Source organism: Amblyomma americanum, chromosome 6 (genome assembly GCF_052857255.1).
Source record: "Amblyomma americanum isolate KBUSLIRL-KWMA chromosome 6, ASM5285725v1, whole genome shotgun sequence".
Classification (NCBI taxonomy): Eukaryota; Metazoa; Arthropoda; class Arachnida; order Ixodida; family Ixodidae; genus Amblyomma; species Amblyomma americanum.
In genome coordinates this window covers 45,423,530-45,440,812 of record NC_135502.1, presented here as the reverse complement: position 1 = coordinate 45,440,812, position 17,283 = coordinate 45,423,530, and the positions used below count along the sequence as shown (strand labels likewise).

The following is a 17,283-nucleotide window of genomic DNA, read 5'->3' as shown; positions in this document are numbered from 1 at the left end:
GGTGCGTTTCTCACGAGTGAGGATGCTGGGCAGCCTTGAGTCGGTCAAATATGCGCGCGGCGGCGTCCTGCCGAGCAGCAACGGCACCTTCGAGATTCCGGTTTCCTGGGCGCGCAGCGGCGCACGTGTGGTCGGTTGGAGCTGACATCATCCGGGACTCGATCTAGTGCGTCAGGTTAGGCGCAGGCGCAAACCCTCGCACCTGCGAAGCATCAGGATTGCCTTCTCGTTGCTTGTGGATTTCCCAGCATAGTGCCACCGACCAGCGACTGAGGAAAATTTAAGACGGCTCGTTCTGGCATCGCGCGCACTTTGTTTTCGACCTTGGCGGAAGGGGTGAAGGATATAATGCAACAACTTTCGATAGTCCGCAATGCCATAATTGCTATTGAAGTTGAAACTTTTTAAACAGTACCAGGGCCCGGAGCTTTTCTTTTTGCTTCTGTTTTTGTGACGCCTAAAAATGAGTAATGTTACCTGGGTATATATGTGTGCACCAGTTATCTCTGTGTGCCAATATGCACAAGCCGTGAATGCACTTTAACGATCTGGCTCAAACCGCTGCATCATCAGATAACACGAGAGCTTAAAAATAACATTAAAAGAAGCAATAGGTGATAGGTGAATTGGTGGAATAGAATATAATACAACAGATGCATTACAATTTTATTCTGCGTGAGCTACATGGACTATCTTAGTCCGCTGACGCGTCCAGCGCTTGTGGGTGGGGAACACAGTTATTCGGGGCATTTCACGGCACCGTAGGTTGGAGTAGAGAACTACGGCTGACGATAACGCGTTTTCTATAACTCCAGAGGTAAAATCGCGTAAAACAGTCCGAAAGACACCGTTAAGAACGATGAGGAAAGAGAAATACACAAAAAAAGCCATAAACACTGGAGGGTGTGGCGCAAGCAGTGGCAAGAAAAGAGAATACGGAGGCTGGACACAATGAAACGCAAACACTTGGAACACAATGGATGAAAAGATCAGACACAGAAGCAAGAGAAAGTGCTGGAAGTGCAGGGGCGAAGCAAAACGCCACAAACGACCAGTAACGGTAAGGGGAGCAGCTAACGTCGATGTTACGGTGAACGTAAGAGGTAACGACATGCAAAGTGCAGACATGAGACCACAATAGCCCAGCCCCCAGCACGTAAGCTTTATTTTTTACTTGAAGAGGAGTAAGACAGACCATAATTCGTAAACAAACTAATTATTTAAGAGCATAATGAGCGGCACAGTAAACAATATGAAGACTGAGGCAAGCTCGGAAAATCGAACACAGCGAGTGGAATAAATATAATGGAGTAACAGAGGTCCTAATGCTCAGGGAATGGGAAGAAGCCTGGACAACACACGAGCTCCTCACGGCATGCATCGCCTGGCGCAGTGGATACCCAGGGTGCCAAAGTAGAACAAAATATTAGCACACAAAAACTTCGGGATGTGAAAGCTGCGTGTGTAGGGAAGCAAATTCATACAAAGCACAGTATCTATAATGAGTGGCAATCTAGGAACGCCGGGAAACCGATACGATCATATCGCACCTGAGTAATATTGCGCGTATATTAGCAGTCGCATTACATCGCGCAACAAAGGAAAAAGCAAAAAAAAAACAAACAAAAAGGCCAAAACATTACGCAATTTATTTTGTTTCGCTAAATATTACCAGACGAAGCATTATTAAACTTCAATTGGCTGAAAGCTGAAAAGACAATGGAGTGCATATTGCAACCGCGCAAAACGAAAAGGGACGAAAAGAATAAAGCACAATACATACTACAACATACTACATACTACACAATACAAGAAAGCACAAACAAGAAAGCACAATAGAAAGCTATTCGTCCCTCGTCGTTTTGCGCGAAGTTGCAACGCCATTGTTAACCAACAACTAGACCGCCTTTGCCTGTTACAGTTGAAAAGACATGGCCATTTAAAGGTGTAGTGCCTTCAAACTTCGTCGGTACGACGACATTCTGAGAAATGCAAAACGAGTCCGAAGCAGCACCGTGTTCTCAAAGCAAGTGGCTCACTTGGGCTTTTCTCATTCGGCAGATCGTCTGCTAACGCGGTTTTTGCGTTGTTTGTGCCTTTGTCTTTATTGTTGTCCTCCGATGATCGAAGAAAGGCTCCGTCGGTGGCCCGAAGTTGGATGGCAGTCGACTGACGCCTTTTTCACATTACAAAGACGTGATAATTCACTGTACGCGCCAAAAACTGTCGCCGTCTTTATTTCGTTCTGCCCGCAGCCCTGTCGGGGTGCTCCCGGTTCCATGGCTGTTGGTTTCGATATCAGCTACTTGCCTTTTTTCTGTTGCTTGCTTAGCAAATAGTCTGCGTATTGGCTAAGCTAGCACTTCAAGATAATAGTACATAATTCAGCAGTGCGATAACTCTCCAGAAAGCGTCAATGAACACTAGCACCACCCTGGAAGCGCTTGACAGCCGGATTGTTGACATCGTGCAAGACCGGTGCTTCTCGCTTATTGCATCTGCTTTCTCCGACGTGACCAATACATGGTTTTAAACCGTTGTTTCCATAAGTACTTTCTGTGTTTACTTACAGTAATGAAAATGGCCTAATTTGTCCTAATTTCTTGTTCATGTTGTGTACGTTGCCCTGCACATGCACTCTTTTCAGAACTTTAGTCATCCTTGAGATGACGTTGCGAATGAGCTGAATCACTATGATAGCTTGCTGTAAGGCACCTTAGGGCGATATTTTTGTGCTTTAATGAATATCATGAGTTGAGTCGCACTGAAAGCGAAAGGTGCAAAGATTTTGTAAAACTTTCTTTTTTAGCGATTTATGTTACATTTCTGTTTTTTTCTTGTTTTCTCGTCACCATTTCAAGGAAGCCCCCTTCGAACCAATTATGTTTCAGGACACTGGCGAGGGGGAGAGGAGAGGAGAACGAGGCAGATGGAGGGAGGCAAATCTCTCCAAACATCATAGTAAAGCTGAGATTTGGGCGAGTTCGTAAGCGTTCATGGCGGGTGAACAGAGCAAAAAAGACGGGACAGAGGCAAGACAAGCGCTGTCTTGCCTTTGTCCCGCCTTTGTTGCGCTGTTTACCCACCACGACTGCCTTAGCATGACTTAAACATGATTTCCAGAGAACCAGTACACAATTTCATGCTGAAGGAGAACCAGGGCCTTACGATGTGATTCGTGGGGTGGTATAATGGAGGTGGCGTCGGCGTACAGAAAGTGTCGAGAGTTAGGATTAAGCTTTTCTAGGCCGTTAGCATAAATTTTGAATAGTATAGTGAGTCCAGGACTGATACCTGAAGAATACGATACTTTATATGGGCAAAGGTACTGTCAGTCCAATTCTGATTACATGGAGGCGGTTGCAGTAGTAGCTTATGGAGAATCGCTATGAATAGTTGTTATGAATAATTGTTCATAACAATTATTTCAAGCTACTTATTCATCCGCCTTCATGTAGTTAGGATTGGAAGCTCTCACAGTAATTTCTCGCATATAAAATCAAATCAAATGAAGTCAATGTTTGTTTCGATATTACAAATACTGAATAAACACAGACAAAAGTGCCACACTAGACGAGGTCTGAGCTCCTTCACAAGTCATACAACGTTGAAAGTAGACTGCATCATCGCAGTTCACAAGCGATAAATAATGAACACCGTATGGTGCATTGAAAAGATCCACCCTCGGACCGCTACTATTCAGCAGTTACGTTAGACCTACCTTAATTTCAGTGCTCTCCTGTACTAGTATGCAGACAATAACGCATGAAATCGATAAAAAACAATGGTTATCAGGAAATCAAATTGATTTGAATAACACTAGCAGTATAGTCCCGAAAATTTGTGCACATTTTTTGTTTATTTATAAATGCGTTTTTTTTTGGTGTTTAGAGGTCAGACCCCGAGTGGGATAGACCCACTGTTCTACCACAAGTCTGGTTACGCAGTGAATAGTTCTCAATGACCACACTGTTACGCTGAGTTCGCTACGCAGCCTTAGTCCTGACATTAGCTGTGGTGTTCTTTTGCATTGGCAAAGTTGTTCCTTTTGTACCCAGTAACATGCGAGCACTGCAATGGCCAGCGCGCACACACACACGCACCAACGCGAGATTATGGAATCAAAACCACTTTTAGACTAAGGATAATTCGAGAGTGGAAACGTCAACGCGAATAGTCAGTATTCAGGGGAAATCAGCTCGTGCGTGTTTCAGAGACAAGATGCTTTTCAGTGACTGAAAGGCGCAGACCTTCGTTTATACGAACCAACAACAGGACGCAAGTTCAAAGAGATCCGAAGACAGACGAGGGAAGAGTTCGCTCGCAGGAAATCCGCGGGAAGTCCTGCCTGCCTGCTTCCGCTCCGAATGCAACATTCGAAATCATATCTCAAAGTTGCGCGTTAGCAAAAACCAAAGAAAAATTATGGGGTAGAGGGCAGGTCAAGGAACTTCGAATCATGGAAATGACGCCTTGAATCTTCCTATATACGCACATCTCGACTCCCGCAGCTTAAGCCGCCATGAGAAGTACAACGAATTCGAAGTACATTTTGCTTGCAAGGTGTTGACACAAAATGGATGTAAAACACGATTACGCAGGCACACCTTCACTTTTATATGTACACATTGCACTCGCCAATAAACAAAATATGAAGTGTGAACCAAAACAAATATGTCTAGAAATACAAGGAATTCCTGCAATAATATAATGCGATGAGGTTGTCTCGGTGAACATGCAGGTGCCATGACTTGGAAGTGGAATTTATAGGCAGACACCGCTGGATATGCTGCCGCTGTGCACAATAGTTTTCTTTTCATATATTAGATGACACAGATATGTGGTCCATCGAGGTCCGGAGTGAGATATTATATCGGGCATAACGGGGCCCGTTGCTGGATATACAGCAAAAACGAGTCGAACGCTTTGCCACAATCAGCACTGATATCTTTCTCAGGTGTTGGTGCAGAAGGGTCGAAACTGCACTTTCGCAAGGTTTTAATGCGCTAGCGTTAAGAAGCTCGTGCCGCAGAAAATGTGCTGTCAGCGTCGTTTGAACGCGAGCAAAAAATCCACGAAAAATCTCCAGATAAGCAAATTGCGAGTCACGCTGGCCATCTAGGCCACTCCTGGAAAAATGGCGCAACAGTTAAGCCACGCGCCACTGTCCCGGCAAGTGGTTGTTTCAAACATAGCCACCAGCGGGGCTTGTAAAAGAAATGTTACTCTTTCCGAGCAACCTCTCGCAAGCAGTCATTAACTGCCACCTGCCACGATGGACGATTTACTCACAATCCGGTGGGGCCTTTGATACCTGCCACGATGGGCAGGTTGCAGTTACCTTGGGGGCAGGTGGGACATCTGCCTTTCTCGGCACTCTTCCGACGCCGGGCTTGCCGCTGAACCGCGGGCCCCTAGAGTTATTGCGTTCCTGTCCTCGCCTTTTATTTGAGCTGCCTTAACGCTATGTTCTTCGTTTAAACACTGCCTAACCAACTGCCTCCTCAGTATGTTTCGCTACCGTAATCATACACCAAAATTTTTCTAACGGTTTCAGCGTTGTCACTATCATCATCAGCATGACTACGCCCATGCAGGGTAGAAGCCTCTGTCACATCTCTCCAAATAGCCCGGTTCAACATCATAGTGTACAAAACTAATGAAGAAGGCTGCCGGAGTGGATGTACTATATATTTAAAGCGAATGCAAGCTCAGCGGAATATATCAGCATTTTATATATGCACACACAGAAAAGCACAAGCAGCTCGCTGATGCCTAAACGCACGATTTATTTGCGATGACCCCGAAGTTTTCGAAATTCAGTACCAATCTGTATTATGCAAAAAGCAATCAAGCCCGGCCTTATAAACAGAGGCTCCTCATGCGAGAAGGCACATTTTTACTGCTCGCGACAGTATTCATCCAAATGTTCTCCTGCACATTCTAGAGAATGTGTAGGAGAACGACGCTATAAATAACATAAATGCGGTATTACTAATAAAATCGCGTCGTTGCACCGCAAGCCAGCCGCTGATCGCGTGCCGCACTCTCCAAGGAGTGCTTGACAGCACACGAGCTGGCTTCCTGATGTGTCCACGCCGCAGCTGTTCGTGATTTCAAAAACAAAATGCAGATCGATGGGTCGAGGACATTCGCCTCGCGCTAGCGGCCGACCACTCCTAATCTGGACAGCCAGCGCCATTTCTCCCACGACTTCTTGGTCTCCAAGACGGTGGCTGCGATGAGGTCTTCCCCGTCCACACCGAGCAAGGAGCAAGAATCGTTCAACGTGTTGTCGACGAGGTAGTGAATGGCCCAGCCGACGTTCTTGCGTCGCAGATACCGGTACGCGTAGTCCATCTGCGCCAGTAATTTGTTGAAAATTGGTTCCCCAGAGTATATTTGTCTGCAATAAACGACTAGGCATCGCCTTAGGATAGCTTCAGCACGAAACATCCCAGTTCTACAACGTCAAATAAAGAAAAGCACGAACACTGCACTAAAAATGAGGGAAATGAGGTTCTGCGCTGGAATAAGTTTACGCGTGCAGAGAAAGACATGCAAGAAGAGTCAAACTGAGAATTAACTTACGGCCTTTCTATAAATAAATAATTCACGAGATGTCTGCGTGGGTTAAATAATGATTAGCTTTGTTTAAATAGCTCTAAACAAAGCGAAATATCTGGAAAGTTGGCGACGACATTAAAAATGAGAGAGATGAGGGTCTATGCCGTAATAAGTTTACGCGCGCACAGAAAAACATGCTGGAAGTAGTCAAACTGAGAACTAACTTAAGGCCTTTCTATAAATAAAACATTCAAGAGATGAGTCGCCGCGTGGCTGAGTGGTTATGGCACTCGGCTGCTGGCCCTAAAGACGCGGGTTCGATCCCGGCCGCGGCGGTGGAATTTCGATGGAGGCGAAATTCTAGAGGCTCGTGTACTGTGCGATGTCAGTGCACGTTAAAGAACTCCAGGTGGTCGAAATTTCCGGAGCCCTTTACTACGGCGTCTCTCATAGCCTGAGTCGCTTTGGGACATTAAACCCCCATAAACCAAACCAAACCAGATGTCTGCCTGAGTTAAATAAGGATGCTGATTAGCTGTGTTTAACTAGCTATAAACAAATCGAAATATCTGCAAAGTTGCGAAGGCACAGGCAATCTAAAATACTTTATCGTAATATTCTGCAGCAGCCTAACAATGCAGCAAGCTGACAAACGCTTGCAAATAAAATATTAGGCATACATTCTAAGTATCTTCCTGCTTATTCGATTATAGGGAAATACCAAGAATTGAAAAGAAGTTAATTGTGGAAGAAACATACTGATAAGCCACCACTACGAAACCAAAACTCGTAGTCTAGATTCCAGAACGGGAAGTTAGCAGACGAATGTGACCCACCTTGGACTTAATGGTGTCCTTAGTTTCGAAGGTGGCCTGTGTGATGACGTCATCCTTGTACAGGCGTCGTATAGCAACGTGGGCCTCCGGAACTATGCTTGGCTTCGAAAGGCTGCTGGTGCTGCAGACCTGACAGCAGCAAGAGCAGTCTCAAGTAAGTCACAGCAATAGCGGAGTGCTATTTATGCATTTTTCAAAACGCTGGAAACCTGTTAGCACCACTGTGAAAAAGTAGAGAAATAGCAAATTTTATGACGGTATATTGATTTTGGCATCTTATCATGAGAGAACAAAGCGCGTGGACGGATGCCCGCGAGCATACATCATCCTCATCGACATAAGCCTGACTACGCCCACTGCAGAGCAGAGGCCTCTCCCATAATAATAATAATAATAATAATTGGTTTTTGGGGAAAGGAAATGGCGCAGTATCTGTCTCATATATCGTTGGACACCTGAACCGCGCCGTAAGGGAAGGGATAAAGGAGGGAGTGAAAGAAGAACGGAAGAAGAGGTGCCGTAGTGGAGGGCTCCGGAATAATTTCGACCACCTGGGGTTCTTTAACGTGCACTGACATCGCACAGCACACGGGCGCCTTAGCGTTTGTCCTCCATAAAAAGGCAGCCGCCACGGTCGGGTTCGAACCCGGGAACTCCGGATCAGTAGTCGAGCGCCCTAACCAGTGAGCCACCGCGGCGGGTCTCCCATACCTCTCCAATTAACCCTTTCGTTTGCCAGCTGCGGCTACCCTAGGGATCCCAGCAAACTTCTTAATCTCATCCACCCACCTAACTTTCTGCCGTCCCCTGCTACTCTTGCCTTTTCTTGGAATCCACACCGTTACCCTTAAGGACCAGCGGTTATCTTGCCTTCGCATTACATGCCCTGCAAGCCCATTTCTTCCTTTTGATCTTCCCTAGGATGTCATTAAACCGCGCTTGTTCTCTCACCCATTCTGCATACGTGCACAAAAAAAACAACATATTTTTGTTTCAAGGGGAAACTAACTTAAGTCTAAGCTCAAAAATGCCAGGGAGTCAGTTGGGTTAATAGTGGTAATGTAGCACTACTACTAGAAAGCGATATCCGCCATAATTTAGCTCACTGCGTTAGATGAGAACGCTTTGGGAAAACTTTAGGAGAGCCATGCAACACAGATATATGCACACCATATGCGTCATGCATGGGGAAAAGTCGCCATGTGAAGATTAATCTATAATTTCCTAATTCAATGAGTACTTTCTTCGCAATATTCACATATCAGACTTTTCTTTAGTTTTCTAGAACTTTATGCTTGGTAAGAACATGGCTGCGCATTTGCACGTTCTTACTTCGCAGCTCCATGCTCCAGATTAGCAAACCTCAGAAGCCGACAGCCATATTACGTATTCTAAAGGTTCGTACCCAATTTCCGAACTCTAAATTACTTATGCCTTCTTTTTATTACGCATGAGGCTTCTAAAGTTTGAGGCTTTCTCATAAATATGCTTGTGCCAGTCGCTGCAACTCATCGCTATGCTGGTCAGCTTATAACGTTATTTTCAGATTACACACTATGTGTTTTTTATCTTTGGGAAAGGTAATTTGTGTAACACGTAACGTAGCGCAGCCAGCGAAAAGCACGAGCTCAAGTACAAGACGGGCACTCTTTCTTCTTGTTTGCGCTCGTTTGTTCACTGGATTCAGAACGTGCAAATTTCAGCACTTCCTTTATTTTACAGTGGTTAGGGCGCTCGGCTACTGATCCGGAGTTCCCGGGTTCGAAACCGACCGCGGCGGCTGCGTTTTTATGGAGGAAAAACGATAAGGCGCCCGTGTGCTGTGCGATGTCAGTGTACGTTAAAGATCCCCAGGTGGTCGAAATTATTCCGGAGCCCTCCACTACGGCACCTCTCAATTCATTTCTTCTTTCACTTCCTCCTTTCTCTCTTCCCTTACGGCGCGGTTCAGGTGTGCAACGATATATGAGACAGATACTGCGCCGTTTCCTTTCCCCCAAAACCAATTATTATTATTACTTTATTTCACACGCACATAGAGAAGAAGGCTTTCGTAACTCTGGTCTGAACCTCTAATGTACAAATAAGGTGCCAGCAGCGCAACATCGAAATACTTAAAATAAACTGCACAGAGGAACGGCAAAAAATTAACTCCAATTAGCCGCATTATTTAACTCGTAGCACTAACTTAAACTCAGGGGCAGGCCTTGTTATAAGAATTAATATTTAGGAAACACGTAAGAAAGCCAGATAAAATCAAGCACCGTGGTAGAAGCGGCCTTTAAGGGCAACAAGTCAGAGAAAAAGATGGACGACACAGGAAAGAAGCACGCCACGTAACCTCGTTGGAGGCAGGCACTTACGTTTGCGTAAGGCAAGTACTCCCGGTCGGCACAGAGACCACCGTAGTATTTTCTCTTGGAGCTCCAGCCGCCTTCCATTGTGAAGTGGGAGACAATAGCACTCAGCGACAGCAGCACGGTCACGTAACGTGGAGTCCTGGCCGCGTTAACTATCTCCACAGTCGTGTCCTGCGTTGAAAAGCGCCACAAACCATCATTTGAACAGTGCTTGTCGGGCGTCACGCTGACTTAAATGATGGAATGCCCCTGGCATTTTGTTGTTGTTGCTTTTTCAAAAAAGTTGCTCTGCTTTACTGGCAAAATAAAACATACTGCCTGGAAGAACTCCAAATATTTTCCAATCCTGACTGCGTCTAGGTGATACAGGAAAACGTGAAAGCAAGATACACGGATACATGTCTACAAACGAAACGCACATTACGCCCCACTGCACAAAATAAACCCAAGTAGGGCTCATTATTTCCGGCGTTCTGGTTCACACCAAACGCATGTTGCTTCCACTTGGTATGCAGATGTGCAGACAGTGTCAATTTGACTGCTACATATGTGTGCAGAACAAAAACCTCTATAAACTACCTGCAACTAATACGCCCTCAAATAAAGGTATGTTCACCTTTCAAAGCTGCAGCACCCTTTAACGGAATGGCCTCGCACTTATTAGTACTAAAGGATAGAACAGACGGTGCACTATTTCAGTGCTCTAGCGCTATGTTCATAAGTCAATGTGTGCGAGCGGCCAGAGCCACTCATCAGTGCGGGCGTCATTGAAATAATGTACAAGTTCAAGTATAGAACGACGCACACAGTGCTTGTTATCGCGTCCGCGTTCGTTGAGAGACTTGGGCATAATTGACGGTTCCTAATCACCTTTTGCTGACGCTTTTAATTGAGTGCGTCAGTCACGGTTACTGTCTGCACGATGTATTACAGTACGATCCGGGTGAGGCCAAAGTTGTATACTCCCAAAGTACAGCTGATTCTCTTTGCGGAACGGTAAATAGAATTGAGTTTGGACATTCAGATACCTTAAAAAAAAAGGTGGTCTCCCGCTTTGCGCCATCGCAGATATTTCTGCTTACTCAACAGGTATGTAGCAACCTAAATGCTCTCGCTACACTGTTGCTGAGACAAAACTGCGCCTGCATACTGGACGAATTTTGGTTGAAGCTAAGAGCGCTGGTTTTATATAAGAACGCGGCATCAATTACCACTAAAGGCACGCCTTCATCGCTATGCACGCTTTAGGAAAAATGTCCTTGGCCACAAGGTTTTCTCTTGAGCAAACCATGAGCACTGACGTGCCTGAGAGCCGTTGTCAAGCACTTGCGTTGTTCTTGTAGTTCGAATGATTGGGAAAAGTGAAAATTAACGTTCATCTTGGTCTGTAGGAAGGCGAGATTTAATCGTTATAAAATCCACAGCAATGTCATGTCAGCGTAATTGCGATGTGCGTTGTCAGCGCACTTCAAAAAACCCCATGGGATCTAAATTAATCCGGTGCCCTCCACTACAGGGTCAGTCATAGCCTGAGTCGCTTCGGAAAGTTAAAACCCCCAAATCCACAAAAGTCCACAGATCTTGAAGACAGACATAAGGACACCTCTAAGAAAGAGTTAAAGTAATCCTTCATGCACGTTATAATATAGCGCCTGGTGCGGCCCCGGAGTATGAAGGAATGCAAACAAACCCGAACGTGCGCTTGTATTGAGATCCCTCTCACTATAGTCGCACCTCACGCTCTCCGGCTTTACCACATGGGACCCCCATGAGTCGCCTGACTGGCGACCTTTCAAGCTCGTGCCTGAAGTATGCCCTAAAGACGAGGGCTTCGGGGGACCAGAGGCGAATCGCGTACACCTCTACACTCACCATGGCTGGTAGCGGCACACGCAAGGCGTTGCGGAGTATCGTCGGCCCGGACACGATGCACGGTGAAGTGTACCAGTGCCAGATGTGGGTGTACACGACGAGCAAGTTCACCGGGTGCGTCCTGCGTCGAAGTCATGCGGGCACATGGAATCAAAATCAGCCTCCTTGGGTTGTGCTTCGGAGCTGCAGTGTCCCTATCCTTTCCCAGGACTAGAAACTCAGGCTAGGAGGAAGAGAGCTTGTGTCGGGACTTGTGCCGTCTTAAGTGCTACTGTTATGCCCATACGATCGTGGACGAAGTAGCCCAAGAAGGTGCCTTATTCTCTAGGTTATGGAGCTGCACTATATGAAAACGCTGCTGCACGCTTGTCAGAAAGTTAAGAGGACCAGTTCTGTGCACTCAAGTAGCGCATATGATGTAAAATTTTCCACGTGCAAAAGCTAATTCAAGATACTATCTCGGACAAACGTTTCCAGGACGCGCAAGCACCGGCCAGTTTTCATCGGTGCGACACCTGACGGCCCGAAACTTCGCTATCGCGACTATGCATCGTTTTATCGTCCAGAATCGATCTCTCTGCTTTCCTACAGCTGAGTACGAGAAAGGACCTCAGTATATGAGCCTAGAAGGCCCATGTGTGCCGTGCCGATATTCAAAGAAGGCATCGCCAATAGCCTACCCTCACATAAGCAACATTTCTTTGCATGCATTTTGCTACCAGCACGTCGCTGCGGGCTGCCGACGCGTTGCTTCTAATACCAAACCGAAGGATTGAAGCAGTTCCTAGGACATTCTTGGACACCCCCCCCCCCCCCCCCCCCCCCCCAGGGAATGAAAACGACGTGTGCAGTCTTGGCAGTAGAGTGCCGACTCGCCAGCTTAGTGTATAGCCGCCCAGCAGGTTAGTGTAAATGTGTATAGCTGCACTTTTGCAGGCGCACACGCGTCCTGGCCTGGATACTACTGTCGCCGATAGATCACTGACGTAAATCTGTCGTTGTGCATCCTCCTCGGTCTGGAATTGCGAAGCCTCCACTGCGCGCTTTCGAACGGCATGGCTTGCTTACGTGACGATCTTCCGCAGCACAGCAGACAGAGGTTCTCTTTCAGCGGAGAAGTTTGAAAACCATCCCTGCACTCCAAGCAGCACGTATCTGCGGTGTTTGCTTTGGCCCGTCATGGAATTCACCGCCACTTGGAGAGCCTTGAACCGCTGGGAACCAATTGGAACGTCACGACTGCAGACACTATAGAACGGTTAGGAATCAACAGCTTTCAGATAACTTACGTCGAGAATCCTCAGATTGTAGTGTGCTAGCGTGATCAACGTCGCGTACGTGCCGCTGGCAAATGTGACCCCGTGGTGCTTGACGTTCAACGTCCAGAGCTTTATAAACTGCGCCACTCCGGTGGGAGACATGATTTGCTCCAACGACTTGTCGCCTTGCCTGGAGAGAGCCGTCGAAAGAAAAGAACGGCGCGAAATTACATTGGCCTCAAATAAACTCACATGATTACCCGTTTTTAACTGGGGGCACAAGACAGTGTTCATTAACACGCTTTACGAATCCGACACTTCCTTATTCCAACTGTTAACTCTATAACTGGAGCTGCATCCGCCTGCGTCATTCAAATAAAGGCAAGTAGGCAAATTTCGCCCCTAGCCGAGGTAATAAAGATGTGCTAAAATGTTGCCTTGTTTCTAGGTTGCCTTCACATACGTGCGCTCACATGCTCATATGTGCACACGAAACAAAAGTCTGAAAAAGTAAACGAAGAAGAAAGTTTGTTTGGTATTTACTTCAAATAGTGCTTCTTTTCAGCATAGCCAACGTTGTCTCAAGAGAACGAGTCACAAAGTCAGCCACACTGCACAAATAAGGACCCATAGGCACCGCTATTTGTAGATAAGAAACGAAATCATGACATTGTAGGCAAAAAGAAACTGCTTACGGTAGTTTCAATTAGTCATGATGCTAAGTTTCTCAAACTCATCAGATGATGGCGCCGTCATTGAAGTAGCCAGTTTGCTACCGTTGGGTAGTTCAGAAGAGTTCAACTTCCTGCCGCAACTTGCGCGACAGTCAGCTCATTTCCGAGTTGATATAAATAAATAAATCAATCAAATAAATAACTACCGTATGAGCGTTACAGAAGTTGTGCGAATAAAGAGCTCCTTAGCTTAAACTGTCACCTCATGATCATAGTCACAGCTGCCGCGCCTAATCCCACCAATCCCACCAATCCCACCAAATCCCACCAATTATCAAAGCCAAACCGCTTGTGTTGGACTCACGAGTTGAACACGGTGATGCCGTATTTCTGCTTGGGCGAGTCGGAGGAGATGCGCACGAGTTGCCTTATGCAGGATGAATTGGGCCAGTCCAGGAAGGCGAACCTCTGTTCCAGCTGGTAGTAGACGAGGTCGCAGAAGTCGTCCGGACTTGGCGGCACGCTCTCCGTCAAGCTGTCCGCGCACTGGTACATGCACACCAGGGGTTCTGGGCCGATCTCTGAGGCGCTGGCATCTGCCAGGGCCGGTTGCGCAGCAGGAGTGACAATTAAGTATTTTACCGGCTGTACTACAGGTGCACAAAACTGGATTGGGGCAAACACCCATGAGCATGCTATTGTATCTTTCTTAGTCGATAACTGCATAGCTGTTTGGGCCGACGACGCTGATTTTTTTTTTCACTAATCACGGAATCGGAGGTGGGGAGGAACCAATACATATCTCCTTGTCCCTTCAACCTGGGAGAAGAGCGACTAGTCGTAGTTTTGCTCGTTGTTTATAACCCCGCCTTTCTGTTTTTGTACCCTTGTGCATTGGCGCTTCATATACATTGTATCGCTGAATTTAACATGCAGGCGGAGGCAAATATCTTTGTCCGCGTCTTTAAGGAAAGAGCCTTTCAGATATCTTATCCCCATTCGGGACGTAGAACTGAAAGGGAGTGGCCACTACAACTCTCCAGAGGCCACCTCACTTTGACCAGGCCTACGTACGGGAACGCCCTCAAGAGCCTGCTAAATGCTTTCCTGTGGATAACATCGTCAATGAACAACAAATCAGTGCCAGAGTTTTATGACTACGACATACTAGGACACCAGCAGAAGCTCTTATAGCAGCGAAGGCTTTTAAACTGAAAAATATTCCCTTTACACAAGTCCCCCATGTAAGGGACAGATGGAGACGCAACGTTAAACGCATGCCGTCCTGCTTCACGACATTGAGGTCTATAGAGTCACTAGATAAAACTTATTCAGTAACTATAGGTGTCTAGTGCGTCGGGCGCGGCTGCGTTGCATGAACATCCTAGCAATTCCAAGAGGAAAGGCAATACCTCTGGGACACAGCAATAGAAGGTTTGATGAAGGATGCCACTTGGAGCACCTTTACAGAATGCACGAAGCGTAGATCAGCACATCAGCCTTTAATAGGCATTGCATTGTCAATTGCATTGCACTGTCAATGCAATGCCGCAGCATAAAACTGAAATTCAACGTTGTCTCTGTTTGGTATTACCGCTGCCACACAAGCACTTTCCATACTGACTGAGTACGATCCCGACTGGACTTCCCAGCGTGGTCGGCATACAATGTTGCTGCACGTTCCAACTCGATACCGACTGACGAGGAGGCCTAAATAGCGGCGGTGCATGCGGTTGTATTAGAATAAGTTATAGAAAAAAAAACAATCTATTATCAATTAACACTCTCCAGAAAGCACTTATGGTTAAAATATTGGTCAGTAGTTTCAAATCAGGCGTGAACAACCGGTTTAGTCACCCATTAGTTAGCACTTTAGTGCTTCCGGGGCACTAGGTTAGCCGAAAAAGCTCCTCGATTTGTAGAGCAAATCTTGATCGCACTTCAAGAATATGCCTTATGTCGAGCAGGCTTGGGCTCGATCGCGATTATAACTGTCTTTATAGCGACACCCAGATGTGCATTGCGCTCGTTTCTAATCTTCTTGATATCGATAGAAGTGCTCGTGTGAAAGCGGCGCTGCGAGCAGGGTATTACATGCCTTCTTAGGGCTCTGCGCGAATTTAGGCGTATAACATTGACACTTATTGCTGATAATACACAAGAAGTGAACCATCGCCAGCGCAACTGGCAGTGGCATAGTATATATTACGCGATTTTTGTGGCCAGCTAAAGAAAGGGGAGATCTGAAACAAAAGGAAGAATCCCCCTGTAAATCTGACAAAGAAAGGGCTTTATTTCGCTGCTAGCCTTTCAGAGCATGCAATATTGCGTAAACTGTGAAATACTAAGAAAAAAATGCCATGGTAAAGAGAGAGCAGGCAGATTGGTTTGAACAAGAAAGGGGAAAGTCTCGCGGGTCAAGCACCCTCAGGTTTTCCCTTCCTTGTTCACTTTGTAAGAAAAACTAGTAATTATCATTTTTAATGTATCGTTTTTCACCTATTGGGTAGTAAGGGCTATGATACAGATTACACTTTATCCCGGCCAAGTCGTCGGCTGTCCTCTCCGCCTTTCCTGTCATTGAACGTTCTTTTTCTATCTCTTTCTGCCAAGTCATTAGAGGAGGAGGAAGAAAGAAATACGATTATCCTTCGCTTACCGACTGCTTTCAATCCGTGAATGTTGAACAACCTTCTAGTCGAGGTGACATCAACTGCAAAAATCAAAACGTGCAGCGCGAGAAAAACATCAAACGAAACTGTCGTGCAAACTATGTGCTGACGTAGTCCAAAGATGCAAGATAGAACTTGAAATCAGGATGCCTCAAATCAAGCCATTGTGTTTGGTCATGACTGCTTTAGCGTGTCTCTCACTGCGAATGACTGCCGCATAAACAGGCAAAGCTAAAAGCGTGCAATTGAAGCGGTGCTCCAAAGCTTAAATAACTCTTGGCTCCGTGCATCTCAGCGATGGGAGGTTCTAGCAGCCGCAGCAGCAGTCACGACAGGCTACAGACCATGTAATATCGAGTCTGATGATGATGGTGGGTTTTAATGGCGCAAGGGAATCTCTGGCCAAAGAGCGCATAAGGGTCGTTGACTCCAAATAGTGGCTGTGAATTTACCAAAGTTTTGTAGGCCATTTGATTCAGATCTCGGAAAAAATCATCTCAGTGCAATTGTTTATACAAGCACGAGCAAGAAATAAAAAAAAACTAGATAAGCGCTATTACAAATTCATTTTATCTCCGAGGCAGAGCACCTGTGAAGAATTGTTCCAAATATGCACTTGTTTGAAAAGAAAAACCAACAATTAATTTCTGAAGTTGCGAGCAGACATGGCACTTTTGAAGTTAGCACTTCTATTAGATTCTGGATATTTGCGCAATGCTTACTAAATGAAAGAAAATAAACACGGATTGCCAATTTTTCTACCAGTAATACGCCTAGAGTAGTTAACTATTTCGAAAGAGGACTAAGCGACTTGACAAAATTGAGCATTGTACGTGCGAGAAAATGGCGAACGTTTCTGCGTCCTAAGATGCACACCTTAAACACTAAACGAAGATGACCTGCCAATAAATACGGTTTTCCATTTGTTAAATAGCGCGCAAGAGTCGAAAGATGACGTACCGTGCTGTAAGTACAGTAGCAGCCCAACTACTGCGTTCATCACCAAGAGCACGCCGAACACTATCCCCATCTTGCGGATGATA

The 17,283-nt window shown here is 46.0% G+C and overlaps 1 protein-coding gene across 1 annotated transcript; it reads right to left on the bottom strand.

The window, feature by feature from the left end:
- Nucleotides 1-5,852: 5,852 nt before the first annotated feature.
- On the bottom strand, nucleotides 5,853-17,283 carry LOC144094683 (uncharacterized). Its single transcript, XM_077628604.1, has 9 exons — nucleotides 17,201-17,283; nucleotides 16,228-16,281; nucleotides 13,933-14,164; nucleotides 12,925-13,084; nucleotides 12,704-12,849; nucleotides 11,636-11,756; nucleotides 9,767-9,934; nucleotides 7,404-7,532; nucleotides 5,853-6,360 (listed from the first exon to the last, which is right to left on the bottom strand). Exons 1-9 carry the CDS (start codon nucleotides 17,268-17,270, stop codon nucleotides 6,163-6,165), a joined length of 1,278 nt encoding a protein of 425 aa, XP_077484730.1. The 5' UTR covers nucleotides 17,271-17,283; the 3' UTR covers nucleotides 5,853-6,162.

Bases quoted from the DNA above. Each gene is read 5' to 3' on its own strand.
- LOC144094683 (XM_077628604.1), bottom strand. From the start codon at position 17,270: ATGGGGATAGTGTTCGGCGTGCTCTTGGTGATGAACGCAGTAGTTGGG. The intron at 9,935-11,635 runs GTGAGTGTAGAG...TTTTCAACGCAG, and splicing joins GTGTGCCGCTACCAGCCATG to GACACGACTGTGGAGATAGT. The intron at 7,533-9,766 runs GTAAGTGCCTGC...TGCTGCTGTCAG, and splicing joins AGTACTTGCCTTACGCAAAC to GTCTGCAGCACCAGCAGCCT.